Source organism: Pelmatolapia mariae, linkage group LG8 (assembly GCF_036321145.2).
Source record: "Pelmatolapia mariae isolate MD_Pm_ZW linkage group LG8, Pm_UMD_F_2, whole genome shotgun sequence".
Classification (NCBI taxonomy): domain Eukaryota; kingdom Metazoa; phylum Chordata; class Actinopteri; order Cichliformes; family Cichlidae; genus Pelmatolapia; species Pelmatolapia mariae.
The window spans coordinates 5,282,159-5,301,239 of NC_086234.1; the positions used below are offsets into that span (position 1 = coordinate 5,282,159).

General features: G+C 40.1%; 1 protein-coding gene across 1 annotated transcript; it reads left to right on the plus strand.

Moving 5' to 3' along the window:
- On the plus strand, window positions 1-17,921 carry slc16a5a (solute carrier family 16 member 5a). Its single transcript, XM_063482553.2, has 5 exons — window positions 1-123; window positions 4,965-5,434; window positions 8,923-9,066; window positions 10,226-11,065; window positions 13,830-17,921. Exons 2-5 carry the CDS (start codon window positions 5,068-5,070, stop codon window positions 14,099-14,101), a joined length of 1,623 nt encoding a protein of 540 aa, XP_063338623.1. The 5' UTR covers window positions 1-123; window positions 4,965-5,067; the 3' UTR covers window positions 14,102-17,921.
- The last annotated feature ends 1,160 nt before the right edge of the window (window positions 17,922-19,081 follow it).

Sequence of the window (19,081 nt, forward strand, 5' to 3'; positions counted from 1 at the left end):
ATCTCCGTGACGAGCACACCCGCGGACTGCTGCTGCTCCTCCGGCAGTCACCGTGTAGAGACGGCGCCCGTGGAGCTGCCTGAAAACCCGGACACGGACGACCAGAATCGGCTCAAAAACAAGGCGAGTAACGGCTTTTACGTTTGTGTAGAAATTCACGGGAGAGGCTGATGTTTAAATCGCTTCCTCCTTGCTGCGAAAGTGCTGGATGTTGGGAATATTCGGCTGTCTGTTACACAGAAGGGAACAAAACATATTAAAGGGCACATTTGAGCCATGTCGATGGGGTCTGAGCTCTAGATATGCTTTAGAAATGATTTCCTGCCATAAATAAGGCGAAAAATGACGAGCTGCCACGTGGGTGAATGTGTGTGTGTGTCGGGGGGAACCTGCATTTTAATGCAGCTGAAATGTGGAGCGAGGGGAAATTCAGTTTGAGCCTGATGAGTATATATACAGAGATACGTTAATATTAAATGCACTGAGTGACAGTTAGGTAGCGCTGCCATCCTCTCCGTGGGCTGTCCCACATGAAAGATCAGCTGCTCAGCATCTCTAATCAGCTGCTCAAAAAAAGAAAAAACCCCCCAGATTATTCTCCTAATATTCGCTCCCCTCCTTTCAGACACCTCCAGCTACAGTCATGAGATGTGCAGAGTGTCTGCAGGCAGCTGTGAAGTGTGCAAAGAGTGAAAATGGAGAAACAGGATGTCAGACCTTTCATTTATACCCACTCAGAAAGGGAGACATGTACACTTTATAGGGGAAAACGCAGGAGGAGATGTAAGGGGCTGAAGCATGTCGCCCTCATAATAAAAACAAACAACAATATATGTGTGTTAAATTGTTTCCTGGGGTCTGATTTTTGTTTTTCTTGACATACATTTTCATCATAAATTAAGTGACAGAAGCTCTGAATTTCCCTGTGGGTGACTTCCCTACTCACTACTCAAACAAAAGCTGCATAGACGCCAGTTTTGCATAGTTGTTCAGCTGCTTTATTCAAAGCATGCCTAACTTTTAGCTCCGCGTCACAGAGCTAAAACCCAAGTACAATAGTACTGAACTCTAAAAGAGTGATGTAGCTTCCTGGGTTAAAAAAAGGAACCGCTGTGTGCTAACCCTGAAAGTGATATTAACAATAAATCAAATGTCTAACTGTCAGAGTCAGTTATTTAGTTTAATGTTTTGTTATAGTTGAGAAGTCAGAAAGCTACCAGCAAAGTTATTTTTGACTAAGGTAAATCAGTGGCAACTTTATCAGTAATAGTTGTTATTAAACCCGTTTTAACCTCAGACGTGAGATTTGACAAGGTGCTGCAAACATTCCTCAGAGATGTCGGTTCAATTGACTCGATAGCATCACACGGCCGCTGCAGATTTTTCGGCTCTGTGATGCAACTTTCCTGTTTCACCACATCCCAAAGGTGCGTTTTCCAATTGAGGTCTGGTGACAATGGGGGGCCTCAGAGTACAGTGAAGTCCTTGTAATGTTCAAGAAACCAGTTTGAGATCTCAAACTGAGCCTCACTTGCTTCCTTAGCAAGCGTGACAACAGGGCAATTTCTCCCAGAGAAGTACCACTCACTGGCTATTTTCTCTTTTTGGGATAATTCTCTGTAAACCTGCAGATGGTCCTCTTGAAAATCCCAGCACATAAATCACCTTTCTTCCCCATTCTGATGCCCAGTTTGAACTTCAGTGGTTTGTCTTGACCTTATCTACATGCCTATTGCCACATTCCAGATACCTCGGAACTTGGATATTGGAACTTGGGAGTGACGTCACTCCCAAGTTTCAGGAAACTTCCAAATAAAGCAAAGAAAAACTGGATTTGTTTTAGCTCGTAGAGCCATTCAGTTATTAATTGTAGTATTATAGCATAATACTTATTTTTTTGCACTTAAAAAACAAATTCACAGATAGAGCCTGGTCAGTGCTCTGCATATGGCTTGTTTAGTAAGTCAAAAATGCACAACAATGGCTGTACAGATTCAGAGTTAACAGTTTTGGCACTGTTTACGTTCAGTGCCGCCATCTTGGAATGCTAACTCGGGACATGTTGGTCTGCTGGTCTCTTTACTAGTGGAAAATTCGAGTTGAGGGCGTGCTCCACTAAATTTTTCTGACTTATCCAAAACACAGTGTTAATGCATTGTGTATCTGTCAACTGATTGGCCGATTAGATATCTACATTAATGGACCATTGTAAAGGTGGCTAATGTGAATACAGCTAAGTTTAGCTATTTTGCTACAATTCTTTCTTTCAAAGTGATCATTTACCCAATGGAAAAAACATTTCAGGTGTTACCAAATAAAACAAAATGTTCACTTTTTAAAACATGGTCCACATTAGAGTGACAAAGGAGAATAAACCTTTTTCTGGCTTGTGATTGAGTTGCTACTGTATGAGTGTGTAATGTCCTGTTGTTTTACAGTTATGTGAAGGGGTTAGAAGGGTCTCAACAAACCCTTTAGTCTTTACCTTCACAGAAGGTGGCTCAGCAACATTTAATGTTATTCTTAATGGGTGCAAGGTCTGGAATAATGCTTAGGTGAGTGGTCTGGGCTCAAAGCATTATAACAAGCTGATCAGGGTTACCAGCTTCAATGGTAAGTGGTTGTAATGTGCAAATTTCTGTTTGCATAGCACACTGGTGGTTAGGCTAATTATTATGGCTTATTAAAGAGACTGGAACTAGAGGGTGACGACTTTCGATGCCGTTGATGCAGGGATGTCAAACTCATTTTAGTTGATGATTGACACCCCTGCCTTTAGGTAACAACATCCACTTAAAACTTAAAAAGTTATAGTTGCAGGACTGTAAATGTGCAAAATTGTGTCCACATGAGTTGGGAATACACTCCGTGAAGATATTTCTCTGCTTTGTAGTTGACACATCTGGAAATTGTATCTTTGGGAAATGTTTTGCTAGGGTACTTACAGTAAAAGAGGGCTATTCATTCAAAGGTTTGCGTGAGTTCATGTTAGTGTCAACTTAAGTCTCCCTTTCCATGCCACGTTTGTCCCTCAACCTTTTTGACCCGTCTTTTGTCAGTGCGCTCTCAGTCTAAACTGATTTTGAAATGCTGATAAGGCCTCTAACTGGAAATGTGGACGCTGTAGTCCCGTGGGGGCTTTCATTCTGCACACAGGAGAAATCATGGGATGATTCATGACTGCAGCTAAATCATTCCTAATGATTGTGGCAACACAACAGTCACCCGTCTGTCAGCTGGTATGCGTTGCCAAGTTTAATTTCCTTTATTTCAGGATGTACAAACCTTGATTCCAGCCAGTGAGATTATTATAACTCGGACATTCCCCTGGTTTTCCGTAACCGATTACCTGTTTTAATAAAGAGTCATTGTCTGATTTCCTTGTGTTTATAACCTTGGCTCTGCTGGCATTTTGTGAGTCCTTCAGGGTCAGAGCAAAGTGAGTAAAATTACAGCAGACAGTTTACCTTTTCAACAGTGGTTTGAAGTAAATATGGGTTAAATTAAGTTTTTAAAGCACTAATACTGATAAGATTTAATTGGCATTTTGTTTTTATTTTGTGTTGTTATTTTATTTCTTTATCTATCTATCTATCTATCTATCTATCTATCTATCTATCTATCATTTTTTTTTAATTCTCATATATTTTTATTTCTGTGTTCAGCACTTTGGTCAATGGTTTCTGCTTTAGAAATAAAGATGACTTGGCTTAGCTTCAAAACCTCTGGAATAGTGTTCAGTTAAAATGAGATGAACAACCTCAAAACCCTTCGTTAAAACTTTACCAAGGCTAAAGTTGTTTGTCTGATGTTTTTAATCATGCCCATGTGTCCTGTAATAAAGTTTAACTTTGTAAAGGGATCTTAATGAAGCCACTTAGCGTGCTAGCATGGTGGTTACCATGATAATAGGGCTATTAATTAAATTCAGTATGTTTGAACCACCAACTGAAAGAAGCACCTTAACTTGCTTGGATGCTCGTTAGCATGCTAATACAAACAAAACAAAGAGGGTTAGCTTGTTAGAACAAACTTAACAAAGATGCTTAGCTTTTTAGCTGAGAGGCTATTAACAAACAAAAGTTCTTCATTTATTTATTTACTTTTCATCTAATTAAATAGCTTTGTTATCTCTTAAGTACAGTACAGTATAGTATTTTGCAGAATATTTAGTATTAGACCTGTTTAATGTTTAAATTTTTTATTTTTTGTTTAGCTTGTTAGCATACTAACGTATTAATATTTGTAAATGGTTTTGCTTGGACTTTATCCTGAGGTGAACATAAATGCCGTATTTCTTAATCTTTCTAGTCATTTCACTTTAAACTCTTTATAGTGACCCCATCTATGTTTTAAATAAAGTATGGAGTGCTGCATTTTTATTGTTTTTTGTTATTAACCAAAATAATCACAATTGAGCTCTAGGGTGGAGTGCTGAAGTTATCAGATAATGTTACCTAGCTTAGTTAGCAAGGTGTTAAAGGTGTTGTTTGTTAAAATCATTTAAATCATAGCCTAATAGATATTTTGGCCACCAATAAATCAGTATCGGCAAATAACTTTTATTTGTTGGCTGATAAATGAAAATTTTAAAGTAAGAAATATGAGCATCTCCCTGTTAAGGTTAGGGTGTTTAAGAAATCAGCTGAGTCAAGTTAGGCTAAACATAAAGGTGTAATCCACAACTTGTTGTGACAGTAAAATTAATTGATTTTTAAATGCATTATCACATTATTTTAGTAAGATTAAAAAAATATACAGGTATCAGATTTATAAAACACCAAATATAGGTATCGAGCTTGAAAATTATGTATCAGTTGGGCTCTGGTTTAAATCACATGGAGATCAGCACAGTATAGCTGTCAGTTATTTAGATATTCCAACCTGTGCCAAAGTTTAACATTACTTCTACTGAAAACAACTCAAGATTATACCTGACACATTGTTTGCTTTTGTGATTATAGGTCTCCATAAAGGTTACAGCAGTTTCAGTGACATGGACAGCAAGCGCAATCACACACCCTCCAGAACTAACACAGGAGCCTTGCCTGAACTGCCAAGCAGAAAATGACTCAGAGAAATGGAATCAGCGGGACGAGTGATCGCATCCTCCAATCGGAGGCCTCCAAGGTTTTCCAGCAGGCCAACGGTATGGACCACGAGAAAATCCAGGAGGCCGATGATTGTGAATTGGAGGAGAGGGGACAGGAAGGAGGGCGCCGAGTATCCGTGGCTGTAACAGGAGCAGTCGAAGCTCCAGATGGCGGCTGGGGCTGGATGGTGCTGGTTGCCACCATACTTGTCCTGGCTTTGACACTGGCATTTCCCTCCTGCGTGGGAATCTTCTACACTGACTTGCAGAATGAGTTCCACGCAACCAACAGCGAAACCTCCTGGGTGCCCTCCATCATGACGTCAGCGCTTCATGCAGGAGGTAAAGCTAGAAGACCAGGAAATAAACTGGACCCAAGTTTTTTCCAAGCCTTATTTACTCATTTTTGTGTAATTTAAGAGGATATAACTAGCATTTACCATAAAACTGAAGTTGCCTTTTAATGCCGCCTGGCCTGAGGGTAGTTTTAGTTTGCAGCTGCTGTTATTGTTCAGGGAAAGTATGAAACCAGATAGAGAGAGAAACTGAGGATGCTTTAACCTGTCTTGCTGAGTGATGTTGATTTAAAGAAGGTTATTCCATGAGAAGCTGCAGTCCTCTCGTTTCCCACAGCCGAAAGTGTTTCATTCACAGAAGAAATAATGCAAACCTTAGAGCGGCTATTTTACTTCTGAAGTCTTCATTCCTGTGCTGATGAAAAGTAAAACGCAAAAGATCATCTTCATCCTATCATAAATCAAAACTTTCAGATTTATTAGATTAGTTTAAAATAGCTGATTTAGCAATAAATTGTCACTTTTAATAGCAGTTAAAATTAAACTGACGTACTTAGTCTGGCATGATTGTCTAAGATCTAATGTTTCCTGACTTTCAGAAGATATTACTGTTGACTTATTATTTACCGTGATCCTCTCTGTACTGTGTAGGGTCATGGTAGACACTGGTTACCAAGAATAAAATGTACTGTATATAAATTATGAATATAGCCACGGTGACATCACCCACATTTTACATTCTCTTTTTGCACCCCCAGCCAGGTCAGAGAGGTCCAACAAAAACTCAACAGTGAGGTACTAGAAGTATAAATCCCAGTCATATTCTCCATAGGGATGTTGGTAATAAGCCATAATGTTGTATCCATCCAAAGTAGACTTACTATGAGTACGACATTGTAAAACGATAGAAGTCTGTATATATCATCCTTAATCCCGTATACAGATGGATCGGGTATAAAACAAAAATCAACCCACAGCTGTTAGGTGGGGGAATCCATCCACAGGGGCCAAAACTGAGAGACAGAGACTAAAATCAGGGACCAAATTATAGCACTTTTTTTATTTCTGATCTTCATCATCTTCATATCCGCAGATTGTAGATTTATGACAAGAAGGCATCACACTATCATTCTTATTCTGTTGGCTTCCTTTTAAATCCAGCCAAAAACAGAGATTAGTTTGGAGATCTAACCCCTGGACACACAAGTTGGAAGGATTATGGCTAGGCTGGTCCTTTATCTATGTCCAGGAGTTCTTTCTTTATTAGAAAGATTAGAAATACGTTTTATGTGATGAGCAGGTGCACATAATGCAACCTCTTATCTGTCTTGTAAGTTTTGAACTGTCAATATTTAAAATGCTAGAATAAAACAATAGTGGAAATCAGCCCATGGTTTATCTCAGTATTATCGCAATAGTTGGATAAAGTTCCTCCTCTTTACAATTTGTTCACTCCCAAATAAATTTCAGAGCAACATTTATCCAAAAAAAAGTAATAAGCATCATAGTTTTTATTTGAGATGAGGGAAGAGTTCACACATTCAGTATAAAATGCAATTATATGTCAACGTTTTATCAGAAGCACCTGAACAACTGGTACCTGCCTGTTTAAGTGCACTCCTATGCAACTTAAGTTCCTCTCCTTCAAACTTCTTCCTTCCATTTTCTGAAAATACAGCACACTATTAGCAAAAACCCTTCATAATGGCCATTTAAAGTCCTCACATGTTTACTGTTTACTCGAACAACATTACGATGACTGTTAAGTATGAACAGGTAAATGGTAAATGGCCTGCATTTGTATAGCGCTTTACTCAGTCCCTAAGGACCCCAAAGCGCTTTACACTACATTCAGTCATTCACCCATTCACACACTGGCAATGGCAAGCTACATTGTAGCCACAGCTGCCCTGGGGCGCACTGACAGAGGCGAGGCTGCCGGACACTGGCGCCACCGGGCCCTCTTGCCCAAGGATATTTGGCATGCAGCCAGGAGGCAGCATGCCACCGATCGAACCACCGACCTTCTGATTAGTGGCTGACCTGCTCTGCCACCTGAGCTACAGCCACCCCTACAGGTGACATGCATTGAACCAAACGCAGACACAGAATGTAACATCCCTTTCATGGGGGGATAGTAAAATGAACATAATATATAAGCTAGTCAAAATAATCGGGATTTATAATGAATCTTAAAAAACCCCATACAGATATTGATAATTGTTGTATGTGGCAATATTTGTGCAAACTTTGGTTTGCACAAATTTAGACTGACCGATAACAACGAGATACAGGAGCTTTTGATGAAGAGGAAATTAGCTTTTATGTTATTTATGAAATGTAAAAGCAGAACTAGAGCATAAAAATGCCATTTGATACACATCAGAAAAATATGGGCTTGGGAAAGCTTTAACACAGCAGCACTTTAAGTTTATTTTTTAAGGTTTACGATGAGCACATTATGCAATAATGTCAGACTCATCCTTTAATGCTGCTCTGAACAAACCAGAGGTAAATGTATGTTTTGGTCTAAGATGTAGACTATAATAGTTGTTTTGTAGTTTTGCATCCATTTTTATTCGAACAGTCAAGACGTGTCTTGTGCAGACTTTTAGCTTTTTTTAGAGGCTCAGAGCTAATTGGACAATTGGTTGACAAGCAGTGACAGGCCGATGAAAGATCTGAAAGTTCAAAGGTTAGGTAGCTTTTTACTGAAAAGTTCAGTGTGAGATCCAGAAAGATGTCGGTGGAAGTAAAGGAGGCCACCATCAGAATCGGAGACAGGAGTATAGTTAGACAGTTAGAGTGAGTTTTGGACAAAGTTCTCATGAATGTTAGAGACAGGAATGCTTTAATCTTAGAAATTATCGTGATCTGACACAAATATGACAATAATCTAAGGTTTATCTCCAGTAAGTTGCACGAGGGAGCCTTGTCCCAGGCCAGATTTGTGATCTTAAGAAGTGATTCATGAGTTCTTAAAACTGTAACTTTAGAATAAACACAGTCTAAAAGATTCTGATAAAGAATAGCATGATTTAACTGTTTTAATGGCGCAAAAACTGAAGGTTTAAACATGTTACTTCAGTGATTGTCCCCCATTAATATCTAGCAGATCTGCTGTTTAACAACAGAGATAGGCCGTGTTAAATTTGACACCCCTCTTAGTGACCTTTATCCAGTGTACACTGCTGTATTTGCTCAAGCTTTCAAGTACACACAGTGAGATTTTTTTTCATGGCAGGCAGGTGAGTCAGGATGATGAGTTAGAGATGGAGAAATCTACACACAAAAGGTAGTGTAAGATGAAATCTAATCTCACTGGCAGTGGGATGAGTAAGAAACAGATGTCAGTCAAACATCTTGTGCACAGGGTAAATGAAAGAGCAGACATATTTTCAGTCATACGTTCGGTTCTTTTGAAGGTCATCCAGCCGGTGCAGATTACAAGTTATGTGAAATGTGCTGGAGGATTAAGGCCTTTGCCCACTCGGGCTCTGGTATTAAACTAAGAGCATTAAATTTGATCCACAGGTCCCTTTTGTAGCATGTTGGTGGAGAAACTTGGCTGCCGAACGACAATCATGTTGGGAGGGGTCCTGAGCGGGGTTGGAATGGCTGCCAGCTCATTTACCCAGTCGATCACTGAGCTTTACATCACCGCCGGGGTCATTACAGGTCAGCAAGCACTCAGTAGATTTATTATCCCAGCACACATTTCATTGCCATGGGCACACACAGCTACCTGTCGAGCATCAAAGGGCAGGCACAGGTAGAGTTCAGCTGTGCCGAATATTTGTTTGGTTGGTGGAGACCAAAGCAGACAGATTTTGGACAACTGTAAATGCATCATTACATCTTTTTATATCACTTAAATTTGACATACAGACATTCAAAAGAAGTTAAAACTCTAATTTCACTTCATAACAGCCTTGGTCTAATTTTCATAGTTGTGGCTGTTCATTTTGGTGGTAAACTGATAAAGATACAGATACAAAAATTTTACTGCTTTCTCTTATTTTTTAAAATGTTATCACTGGTACTTCCCGCATAAAAGGAGAAACCTTACCCAAGGTACCTCTGGACTACTTCCATGTCTTTCCTCTTGGACTTATGCATCTGCAAGTGTTTCAAAATATAAACCTTTCATCATGATTTAATTTTCTGGGAGTGGACGAATTCGCAGTAAGCCAGATCTGTATAGTAGCACAGATGTTGAGTGACTATGTGTCTGTGTAGCCAGAAGATTCTTCTCTACATTTTGTGTGGCACTTCCAACCGTTAAGACAAACAGAACGCCTTGTCTGGGGCCAGAATATGATATAAGAGGTTGGTGGACCATCTCTGAAAGTATTTGTCTTAAACTAAATAGATGGTCTAAGATAAAACATGCTTTCCATAGTGGAATATGGTTTCATAGAACCGAGGTTACCCATGTAACCATGTTCCTGGTCATGTTTCTGTCCTAATGAACCACACTTCAGGCTTTGTCATAGCTGGAGTATAAGTTCTCACCTTCCCTAATCCTAAAAATGAAAGCTAAATATTTGAGTTTGAGGTTTGCAGTTAAATCACCGCACATGGTCTCACGATGGTCAGTACAGGACTTCTACCAGCTGTGGTCCAGAGGTGCACAAGGAGGTTACCTTGAAGGGAGGTCTGACAAATTTAGAATAATAAAAATAATAGAATAAAAATAAAAGCATTAGCAAAAAACATTTAAAGTAGTGTTACTCAGGATAGATTACACATAATAGAACTTTTCTACATTTATACTTTATAATCCATTAGCACTATCGCTGATAATAAAAATGTCACTCGTCTTTCATTGTTTCAGGTCTTGGTTTCTGCTTCAGCTTCCAACCAGCCGTGACAATCCTGGGACACTACTTTGTGCGTCGCCGTGTATTTGCCAACGCCATGTCCTCCACGGGCACCGCCTTGGGACTGTGCACTCTGCCTGTCCTGGGAAACTACCTCCACATAGAGTACGGTTGGAGGGGAAGTTTTCTCATTCTGGGGGCCGTCCTGCTAAACTGCTGTGTGTGTGGAGCTGTGATGAGGCCCCTCCAGCCCAAAAGGCATCGTGGCCAGCCGCTGATGAACCACGGACCTCCTCCGCCAGACGAGAATAGTGACAGCAAGGAAAAAGGGAGGGTGAGGACGATTTGGAGCTCCATGTTGGCTTTCCTGAGCAAACACATGGCCTTCAATCAGTTCTGCAACAACTTGCGCTACCGCGCGTACTCCATCGGCATCACGTGGATGATGCTCGGGTTTGTGGTACCTCTGGTGTATCTGGTTCCCTACGCTACAGCAAATGACATGGAGCCGAGTCAGGCTGCGTACCTGCTGTCCATCCTGGGGATCGTCAACATCGTGGTGCGGCCACCGTTTGGGATCGTCTTTAACTTGCCATGGTTCAAAGGGCGACACGTTTACGTGTTTTCTGCAGCTTTGCTTGTCAATGGGCTGAGTAACAGCATCTGCTGCATCGGGCCCAGCTTCCATGTACTGCTGGCTTACGTGGTGATCTACGGGCTTTCCATGAGCGTGGTGGGCTCCCTGATGTTTACTGTCCTCATGGATGTAGTGGAGATGAGCTGCTTTCCCTCAGCCCTTGGCCTCCTTGCTGTCATGGAGAGCGTCACGCTGCTCATCGGGCCTCCGCTGGCAGGTAAAGGGAACATAGATATTATCATGAGTGAGAGCTATGAGGAGAATGTAGGTCACACTTTTTTATCCCATGAAACCATAACCATAAAGCCAGTAAAAGCCCTGGAGGTATAAATATGCAAAATAATTTTTGCCTGTAGTCTCTCTTCATGTTTTCTGCATCACTGGCTTAGATTTTGCATGATGTATGGGACTGGGGGAACAGCTAAAGAGCTGCTTAAAGGATTGGTTTAAATTTTTACAGGGACTTCAAGGCAACCTCATGAACTCTGGAACAGGTTTGCTCAGGTTTATACTGGCCCTAAGGAGATTCCATCTAAGAGCACCACAGTATAAGGGATGGGGAGAAAATCCAAAGCCCTCTCACACCCTCTTAATACAATTAAACCTTTAGACTGAAGCTAATTTATGGTCTCAGGTAGACAGAAGGTATTTCCTCTTTGTGTTACTGTGAACTTTGTGTTGTATATATTCCAGACAAACAAAAGGAAGGACTCTGACACTACAATTAACCTTTTTGTTTGGCTGCTGGAGCCTCATAACAACTTGAGACCTTTACCAGTAAGAGTCTGAGTGATGGAGCAATGCCAAAAATGCATGACTGTTTACAAGTTGCCATAAAAGGGGAAAAATACTTCTATAGAAGTTTATCTTCAGTGACTTAAAAGTTATCCTTTCATACCCACTTTGGCCTTTCTCAGGACTTCACGTCACTTAAAGTTATTGCTTATTTTAAAATGGATTTCGAGGAAAAAAAAAAAAGACCAACAGAGCTACAAAATCAAACATATCCCCTTGTGGGACTAATAAAGGTATATCAATCAATCAATCAATCAATCAATATCTTTCTAAAACTGAGCACTCAACAGTGGAGCGCTCAACAGTGGCCAAAATGTGACCTTCCTTTTGAAATTAAAAATGAAACTGTTATGGTTAGATGCAACACATGACTAAATCTGAATCTGGTCTGTCTGGAAAATGTGGTAAAAAATCAGTTGCTGTTACTGACTCCTGGTTCACATTCTGTTGTCCAGTCTCTCTTAAGCAGGCTCAGTTATTTCCAGGTAACCAGTATCATAGTTCAGACAGGGCAGGTGTAACAACAAAAGGTGCGTTTGATGAAGTAAATGTGTTGCTCAATACAGGCATGGAAACAATCCAAACGTGAAATGACCCAAGCATCACAATGAGGCTGGGTAACGGCAGAAGCATAAAGAGAAAATCTAACAAAGGTAAACATAAGATTAGATAAGCACACTCAGATTAGAAAAGGTGGAGAAACCAGACACAAGAACCAAAAACACCACAAACACGCCCGATCTGAGGGGTGAAGCAAATTCATCATAGCCAGGCTTTCCTGGCAGAAGCTGATTTGACAAAAAATAAAACTCCTGTAAGAACGAGCAATTATCACGCCGACTGCTTCACGCTCTAAATTCACATAAAAGTTGGTAATTCAGGCATCATTTAGCTGTTTTCTTTCACTAAATGGACCGATTCAGTGCTGCCTACTTCAGTCAGAGACGGTATCAGAGAATGAAGATCTGTAAAAAATCTAAAATATATGATGGGCAACACAGGTGCTCCACTCACACAGGTGCGTGATGCTGCGGAAAAGCATTAGTGATTCGTAGTTTGCCGATGATTTTAAACCACAACTCCAGACCAGGTTACAGTTCAGCTTGAGATCAAGCCAGGCTAAAAGAGCACTGTACTGATTAACTAATTGCCTCTCTAATTAGTTAATCTTGCCTCAGAAATAGTTTCAAAATAAAAGTGGAGGCCAAAAGAACGCAAACTCAAACATATGACAAAAACATGATAGTTTGTGAGTCTTTGGTGAATTTTCATCCGTTTTTTGCACCAGGTTGTTTCTTTATTGTTGTTTTTTTAATCTATCCTCATGTTTCTTAGGTTACAGTGCACTGACCTCTATTGATCAGTGGCAGAGCTCTGTAGCTGTAGATAAGTCAGTTTAAAAGCCAGCAAGTCAATATTAGTGCAGCTCCGTCTAAATTCCAGCTCTATACTTGTCTTTTCGTTGTATCTGCTCCAACCTATAAGAACCAGAAAAGTAAAGCCTTCGTGTGTGATTGCATACGCTTCAGTGCACATGTTTTCACATGTGTGTTATGTGAACGGCTGAAATGAAGGAGGAGGCGGCACTGCAGGGCGTTGAGGCCGTTTAGCCGGTACACAGAGAGAAAAACAGTTTGTTCTTCGCAGTGGAGAAGCGAGCTCGAGCTGCAGCAGAGTGAGAAAAGGGCAGAGGCTTCCTCTCCCTCTCAGGGCTGCTTCCGTCTCAGATGACAGTTATGCTTAGACTGTTTATCTGGCTGCTTCTCCAGCTGAACAGTGACATAACCACAGAGACAAGTCAGGGCAGGATTATGTTGCTTGTACATCTGACCTGATGTGCTGCTGATTATAACGGGAAAAGGATTTTCCGAGGTCACGGTTATGGAAGATAAACACAGTTTGAAAAGATGTCTTTTTTTTCTTTTTTCTTTTTTTTGGGTGGAGTCAGAATATATTATGCTGATTTGAATAGAGAACTTGCTTGTGAACAAATATCACACTGACCTCTAATGTAAGCTCTGGGTCAGTGGTTTTCCACAGGTTTGCGCTTATGAGGATTGCACTATGAAGCAACATTAGTACAACAGATTTAGCCAAGAAAAACCGCCAAGGATTTCTGGACGTCTCTGACGAGAAGCTAACATGAGTCAAAATGCTGACACTGTTGATGTTTTCTTTATTTCCAGGAATCCTGGTTGACAGAATGGGCCACTATTTCCACGTTTTTTTTGCCTGCAGTGCCGTTGTTGCCTCATCCGCCGTGTTCCTTATGGTGTCGTTTTGCTGGCTGGATAAAAAGGAGAGGAAGGCGCTGAATCAGGTGAAGCCACCCACGACGCCCGACCCGGCGGCACCCACGATTGACATCGTTCCTGGTTGCCAGTACAGCAGCGTGTCCACAGAGGGAGATAAAGACAAGGCCTCGGCTAACGGGGCAGAGTATATCACCAGCGTCTGAACCTGCTTACACTGTGTGTCACCTTTTAGCACACGTCACACCCTCGGTCAGACTGTTCTGCAAATGATTCCTAATATTTGCGGCCGCTTGCCTGGTGCGCCAGATGTTGTGAGGTTTACTTTTCTGTGGTTAAAAGACAGCACACATCCTAACATCTGGAGCACCATAAAAGTCTGAACAAATAGTACGAAGAGTTTGCACTGTTTGACCAAGGTTGCATACCAAAATCAGGAGATGTGCACTTAAAAACCACAACGTGATTGTACTGTTTATTGTAAAATGCTGCTGATTTTATCTACACAATCTATCACACATGAGGTATATCACTCTATCAAGCCAAGATACGTACATAATCCCTCATTAGAGAAATCCAATCTTTAGTCGATGTTTGCTGGAACAGTGTTTTTCAATGGTGTGTTAGTATACGATGAGCTTACAGACACAGAGAGAGCAGATACTGTTGAGCAGTGAAACAGAAATGAAGGGGACGGTGCAGTAATATCAGTGTGAAACATTGTGGAGCAGCAACCTAGTGAGGCCTTATCAAGAGTTAAAGGGGACATGTTATGTTTTGTTTTTTTTCTGTTTCCTGTCATGTTACAGTGGTAAATAGTTGTTAAATACAGCCGGAACCAATAGCCAAAAAATTTGAGCTTCATCCAGATCTTTTGAACAATGTTTCCCACACCTAGACTTCACTTGGGTGTGCCAAAAAGGGTATATGTTGCAATTAATTTTTATTTTTACAGCCATCTAAGATGACTATCAAGCCACCTCACTCTTATTTTGACATTTCAATCGCCGTTAAACAGCTAGCTCTGGTCCTTTCTCTACAGGCAAGCTGGTCAAACCATTATTCTGACAGGAGGTCAGAATAATGTTCTGCTCTGGAGCTCTTTCGCAGCCCCGAGGGGCAGCTCTAGTCGACAGTTGGTCACTAGAGGACATTCCAGGCTCTGTTTGCCTAGGTAACTCTCTAATGTAGACTTTATGGGCCTTGCCTTGCCACAGGTGTATAAAATCAAGCACCTAGTCATGCAGTCTGCTTTCACAAACATTTGTGAAAGAATGAGCTCAGTGCACTCCAGAGTTGTCTTGTAACAAGATTCCTTCCTAAATATTCCACAATCAAGTTTAGGTGATATAATTGCAAAGTGGAAAACTTTAGGAACCACAGCAGCTCAGCCATGTGACCAGGTACAGTTACAGAAAGGGGTTGCTGGGTGCTGAGGCGTATACTGCGAGCTCCAAACCCTCTTTGGCATTAACATCAGCACAACAGCTGTGCACCAGGAGCTTCACAGCATCTAGCAGCTCCTGTAGGTGTAATGTGTAGGTGGATCAGCACTTCTGTCCACGTACTGCGTCTATCACCTCTCGTATCAGTCTATTCTGCATTCTCACTCTTGTCTCAGCAGTTGCTTTAATCGTTGACCGCAAAGTCAAACTTCTGATTCGCCTGCAGTTATTTCTCTTGTCTTCACAAGAAGTCGCTCAACGTCACTCAATTTCTCAGTCTCTGCTTTCTGTGTGGGCGCCTCTTTGTAGACCATCTCTCCGTGGGATGAGGAACTTTCTTGAGAGCCAGCTGATGGCTCGGTATTTAATGTCTCAAAGTGTGATTGATATTATTTATTTATCAGTTTAGAACAGCGTCCTTTCACCTCTTTCTCACCAAAACCAAGAATAGATTTTTATTCTGTGGGAAACATCGTTTTTACTTTATGTATGATGTTAGAGGGGATAGCCTGAAAGTAGTCTCAAGCACAGAGTTGTGGTTTTGAGCATAGAAGCCCCACCCACTTCAGTTTCCAGCCAATCAGTAGAAAGTTAGCTTACTGGGAGAGGAATTAAAACACCTTCATGTTTTTTGGTAAAGTACCCACAGATTACTGAACACAGTGTACTTTAATAGCAATGTGAACAGCACAGTCAGACCTGTCGCTCACACATTTTTATCACTGATACCTAATCCAGAGTAAACAGGGGCGTGAAACGCTTTAATGCCCTTCCGTGTCAGTGAAACTAAGCGAAAGCTGCACAGCAGAGTGTCGTGACACTCTTGTGGTTTGAAGGCAGATAATTTCAGGGGTGTGAATACTTTTAAACATGGCTGGTGCTAAAAAAAAATGGCTGTAGCTCTGAATGTGAGTTTGTGGTGACCTGTAGAGGGTGTACTTTGATAAGTGATTAAGAAAATAAATGAATGGATGAAAATTTCAACAAAACTTCAGTTTAATGCGTTATTGGTTTGAGCACGCAACTGTTTTATCAGTTGCTACTTTAGCTATAGTTCAGCTGTATTGAAAAACTCCATTCATCTATTCTCCTTCACCTATTCACTGGAAACTATCACAGGAGAGGCAGGAAGTCAGGAAATTTCCACAGCATGTGAATTTTTAGAATTTTTGAAATTTATGTGCAGTTACTCAGTTTCCATGATGTGCAGTGCCTGACATGGTGTTCATGTGTCCTGCCATAACTCCAGCCTTTCATTCCTCCAAATCATATTAAGGTTAGACTTTTGTTGGTGTTGGCTGTGCGCCAAAATAACTCCTGAGAAGCTGCACCTGTTGGTCAGTGCTCACCTGATTTATGTCTGTACAGCACAAAAACACTGATAAACACACAGTTCCAAATATTAAAGCCTCTGCCTTATTAAATTTAAGTTCAGTGCATCTCCTACTCAGTATGGTGTTTGATAACAACTGATTACTTACTGCAGCATCACATGCCGGCATTGCCAACCTGGAGAACAGCCATACTGATTATTTCAGCTTGTTTAAAAGCTAATTACCAGGAGCGGTCTGAGCGAAACTCAAAATTTATATCTTTTAAAATAAACCACAACTATACTTTACAAGTCCGTTTTTGTTGGTAGAAAGCGCCGAATCATGGCTGACTTTTTTTTGTTTTTGTTTTTTTAATGAAATGGGGTTTTTTTTTTAGCGGGAGTAAGTACCGTATTTGTTTGGGTCTATTTTCAGCTGCGGATGAATACATGCTTGTGGCAATGAAGGAACATTTGAAACAGTGGAGCTATATCAGACTTGTAGCATGAATTTATTGTTGCTTTTAGTCTTTTTAGTGGGTTAGTGGTTGGTTCACTGTAGGAATGATAATGATGAAATGAAAAGGAAAGCAGACTGATAACCCTGTGAGGTCTAAGTCATCGTCGATGGTGAGAAATGACCCTGATTCTGCATTTCAAGAATAAACAGGAGCTTTGTGTTTAGAGGTGCTTAGACCTCAGAGGGAATTTTAACAAGGTGCAGTAAAGGATATATTACTTTATTATTTTTCACTTCTTTAAAGAAGAATCATACATTTTCTGCCCACCTTGCTGAGCTGTTTGGTTCACTCAACATGGACCTAGAAAATTGTTGCCTGCACTTCACTGTCATATAGCAAATTAACATGTACTGTAATAGCAGTGAATTAATCATGTTTTTCTTTTCTTGTGCTTGCTTTTCATTCCTCAATGCAACAGTGCCTTTTTACGTAGCTGCCGTGTTTCTTAAAAATGACCCACACTGATAATTTCACGTGCTTTCAGAAACAAAGAAGCAGATGATTTCGCGTTTCACATCAGAGATTTGAAACATTTCTTAGAAGGAATATTTCAAAGGCGCTGATCACAGCTCACACTACAAGTACAAGCTATTATAACTGAGTATTGAATACACTTTTCAGGTATAAACTGTATTGCAGTAAACAAAGATGTAAGCACCAACAGAGGATTTATTAGTAATTTTTAGATGCTTGTCTTGCTTTAAGTCAAATATCTTTATTATAAATTCTTTATTTATATATTATGATTCTGGAAAATAAATGTTTGAATATCAGCGATGTCTCTTGTGATTTTTTTTTTTAAATGTTATGTATTTTTACGTGCCCCAGTTATTATTGGAGAATAAAACACAGCCTCTCAGACTGAGAACTAACGTTCTTCTTATTTTTGATTAGTACACATAATATTGGTGTGTATTTATTTGAAGTATACTGAAAAAGGTTTGTGAGAGGGATTTAATCCAGATCTCCTGAAGCCCAGCAGTTGTTGGTAAGTGCCCAATAAATTAGTGGAAACAGTCAAAGTTTGATCTTACTAGAAAAAAAGACAATTTGATTTTATACCTAATAAAATTATAAAAATGGATAAGAGACACTTGGGAGAAACTCTGTTTCTCTGCTGACATTTTTACTTTGGCCCTATCAGTGACACTGTGTGTTTACACACTATAATGCCCTTCATATAGTCCTTAGGGCTCCACAGCATATGATACCTGCTGAACTTGGTCCTCTCTCTATGTGCAAGAATCATTGAATGTCATGCAGAGGAGAAAGTAAAACTATATTATATGTGTTCTCTCCAAACTTGTTTTCATAACTGCTTGTTTAAAAACTAGAACAAAAATAACAAAAAAATATCAACATGGATGTAATACAAGGCTTTATTATCAAATATAAGCCTATATACTCTGTTTATTTTTTCTTATAGTATGAAAGGGTTGACACTAATTTTATATTTTCTTATAAGAATGAATAAATTCCAAATATTTTTTTTTCATGGTCAAAAAGTTTGGTATCAACATTTTATGAGCAACTGTTCAAAAGTGGTTAATTGGGTGGTGATGAAGCATTGTTGTCAGTTTCAGTTCAGTTCTTTGTTGATTTGGATTCAGTTTAATTTCAGCTATTGTATTAGAGTAGGCTTGCCTCATTTTCAATGAACAAAACAAAAACAAAAGAAACAACACTGAGACCAGAGTGAGCAAAAACTAACATTTGTACAAATGACCAAATCAAATCTCTAAATGAGATAATAAATTAGATAATCCATATTAGCCTTATAACGATGGTCCAGTCACACTGATGTCATTGAGCCTGCAGGTGCATAGACTTTCAGTATCCAATGGTCTCTGCTGATGGTGATAAAATTGCACTGGTCTATATATATATATGTGTGTGTGTGTGCTAAAG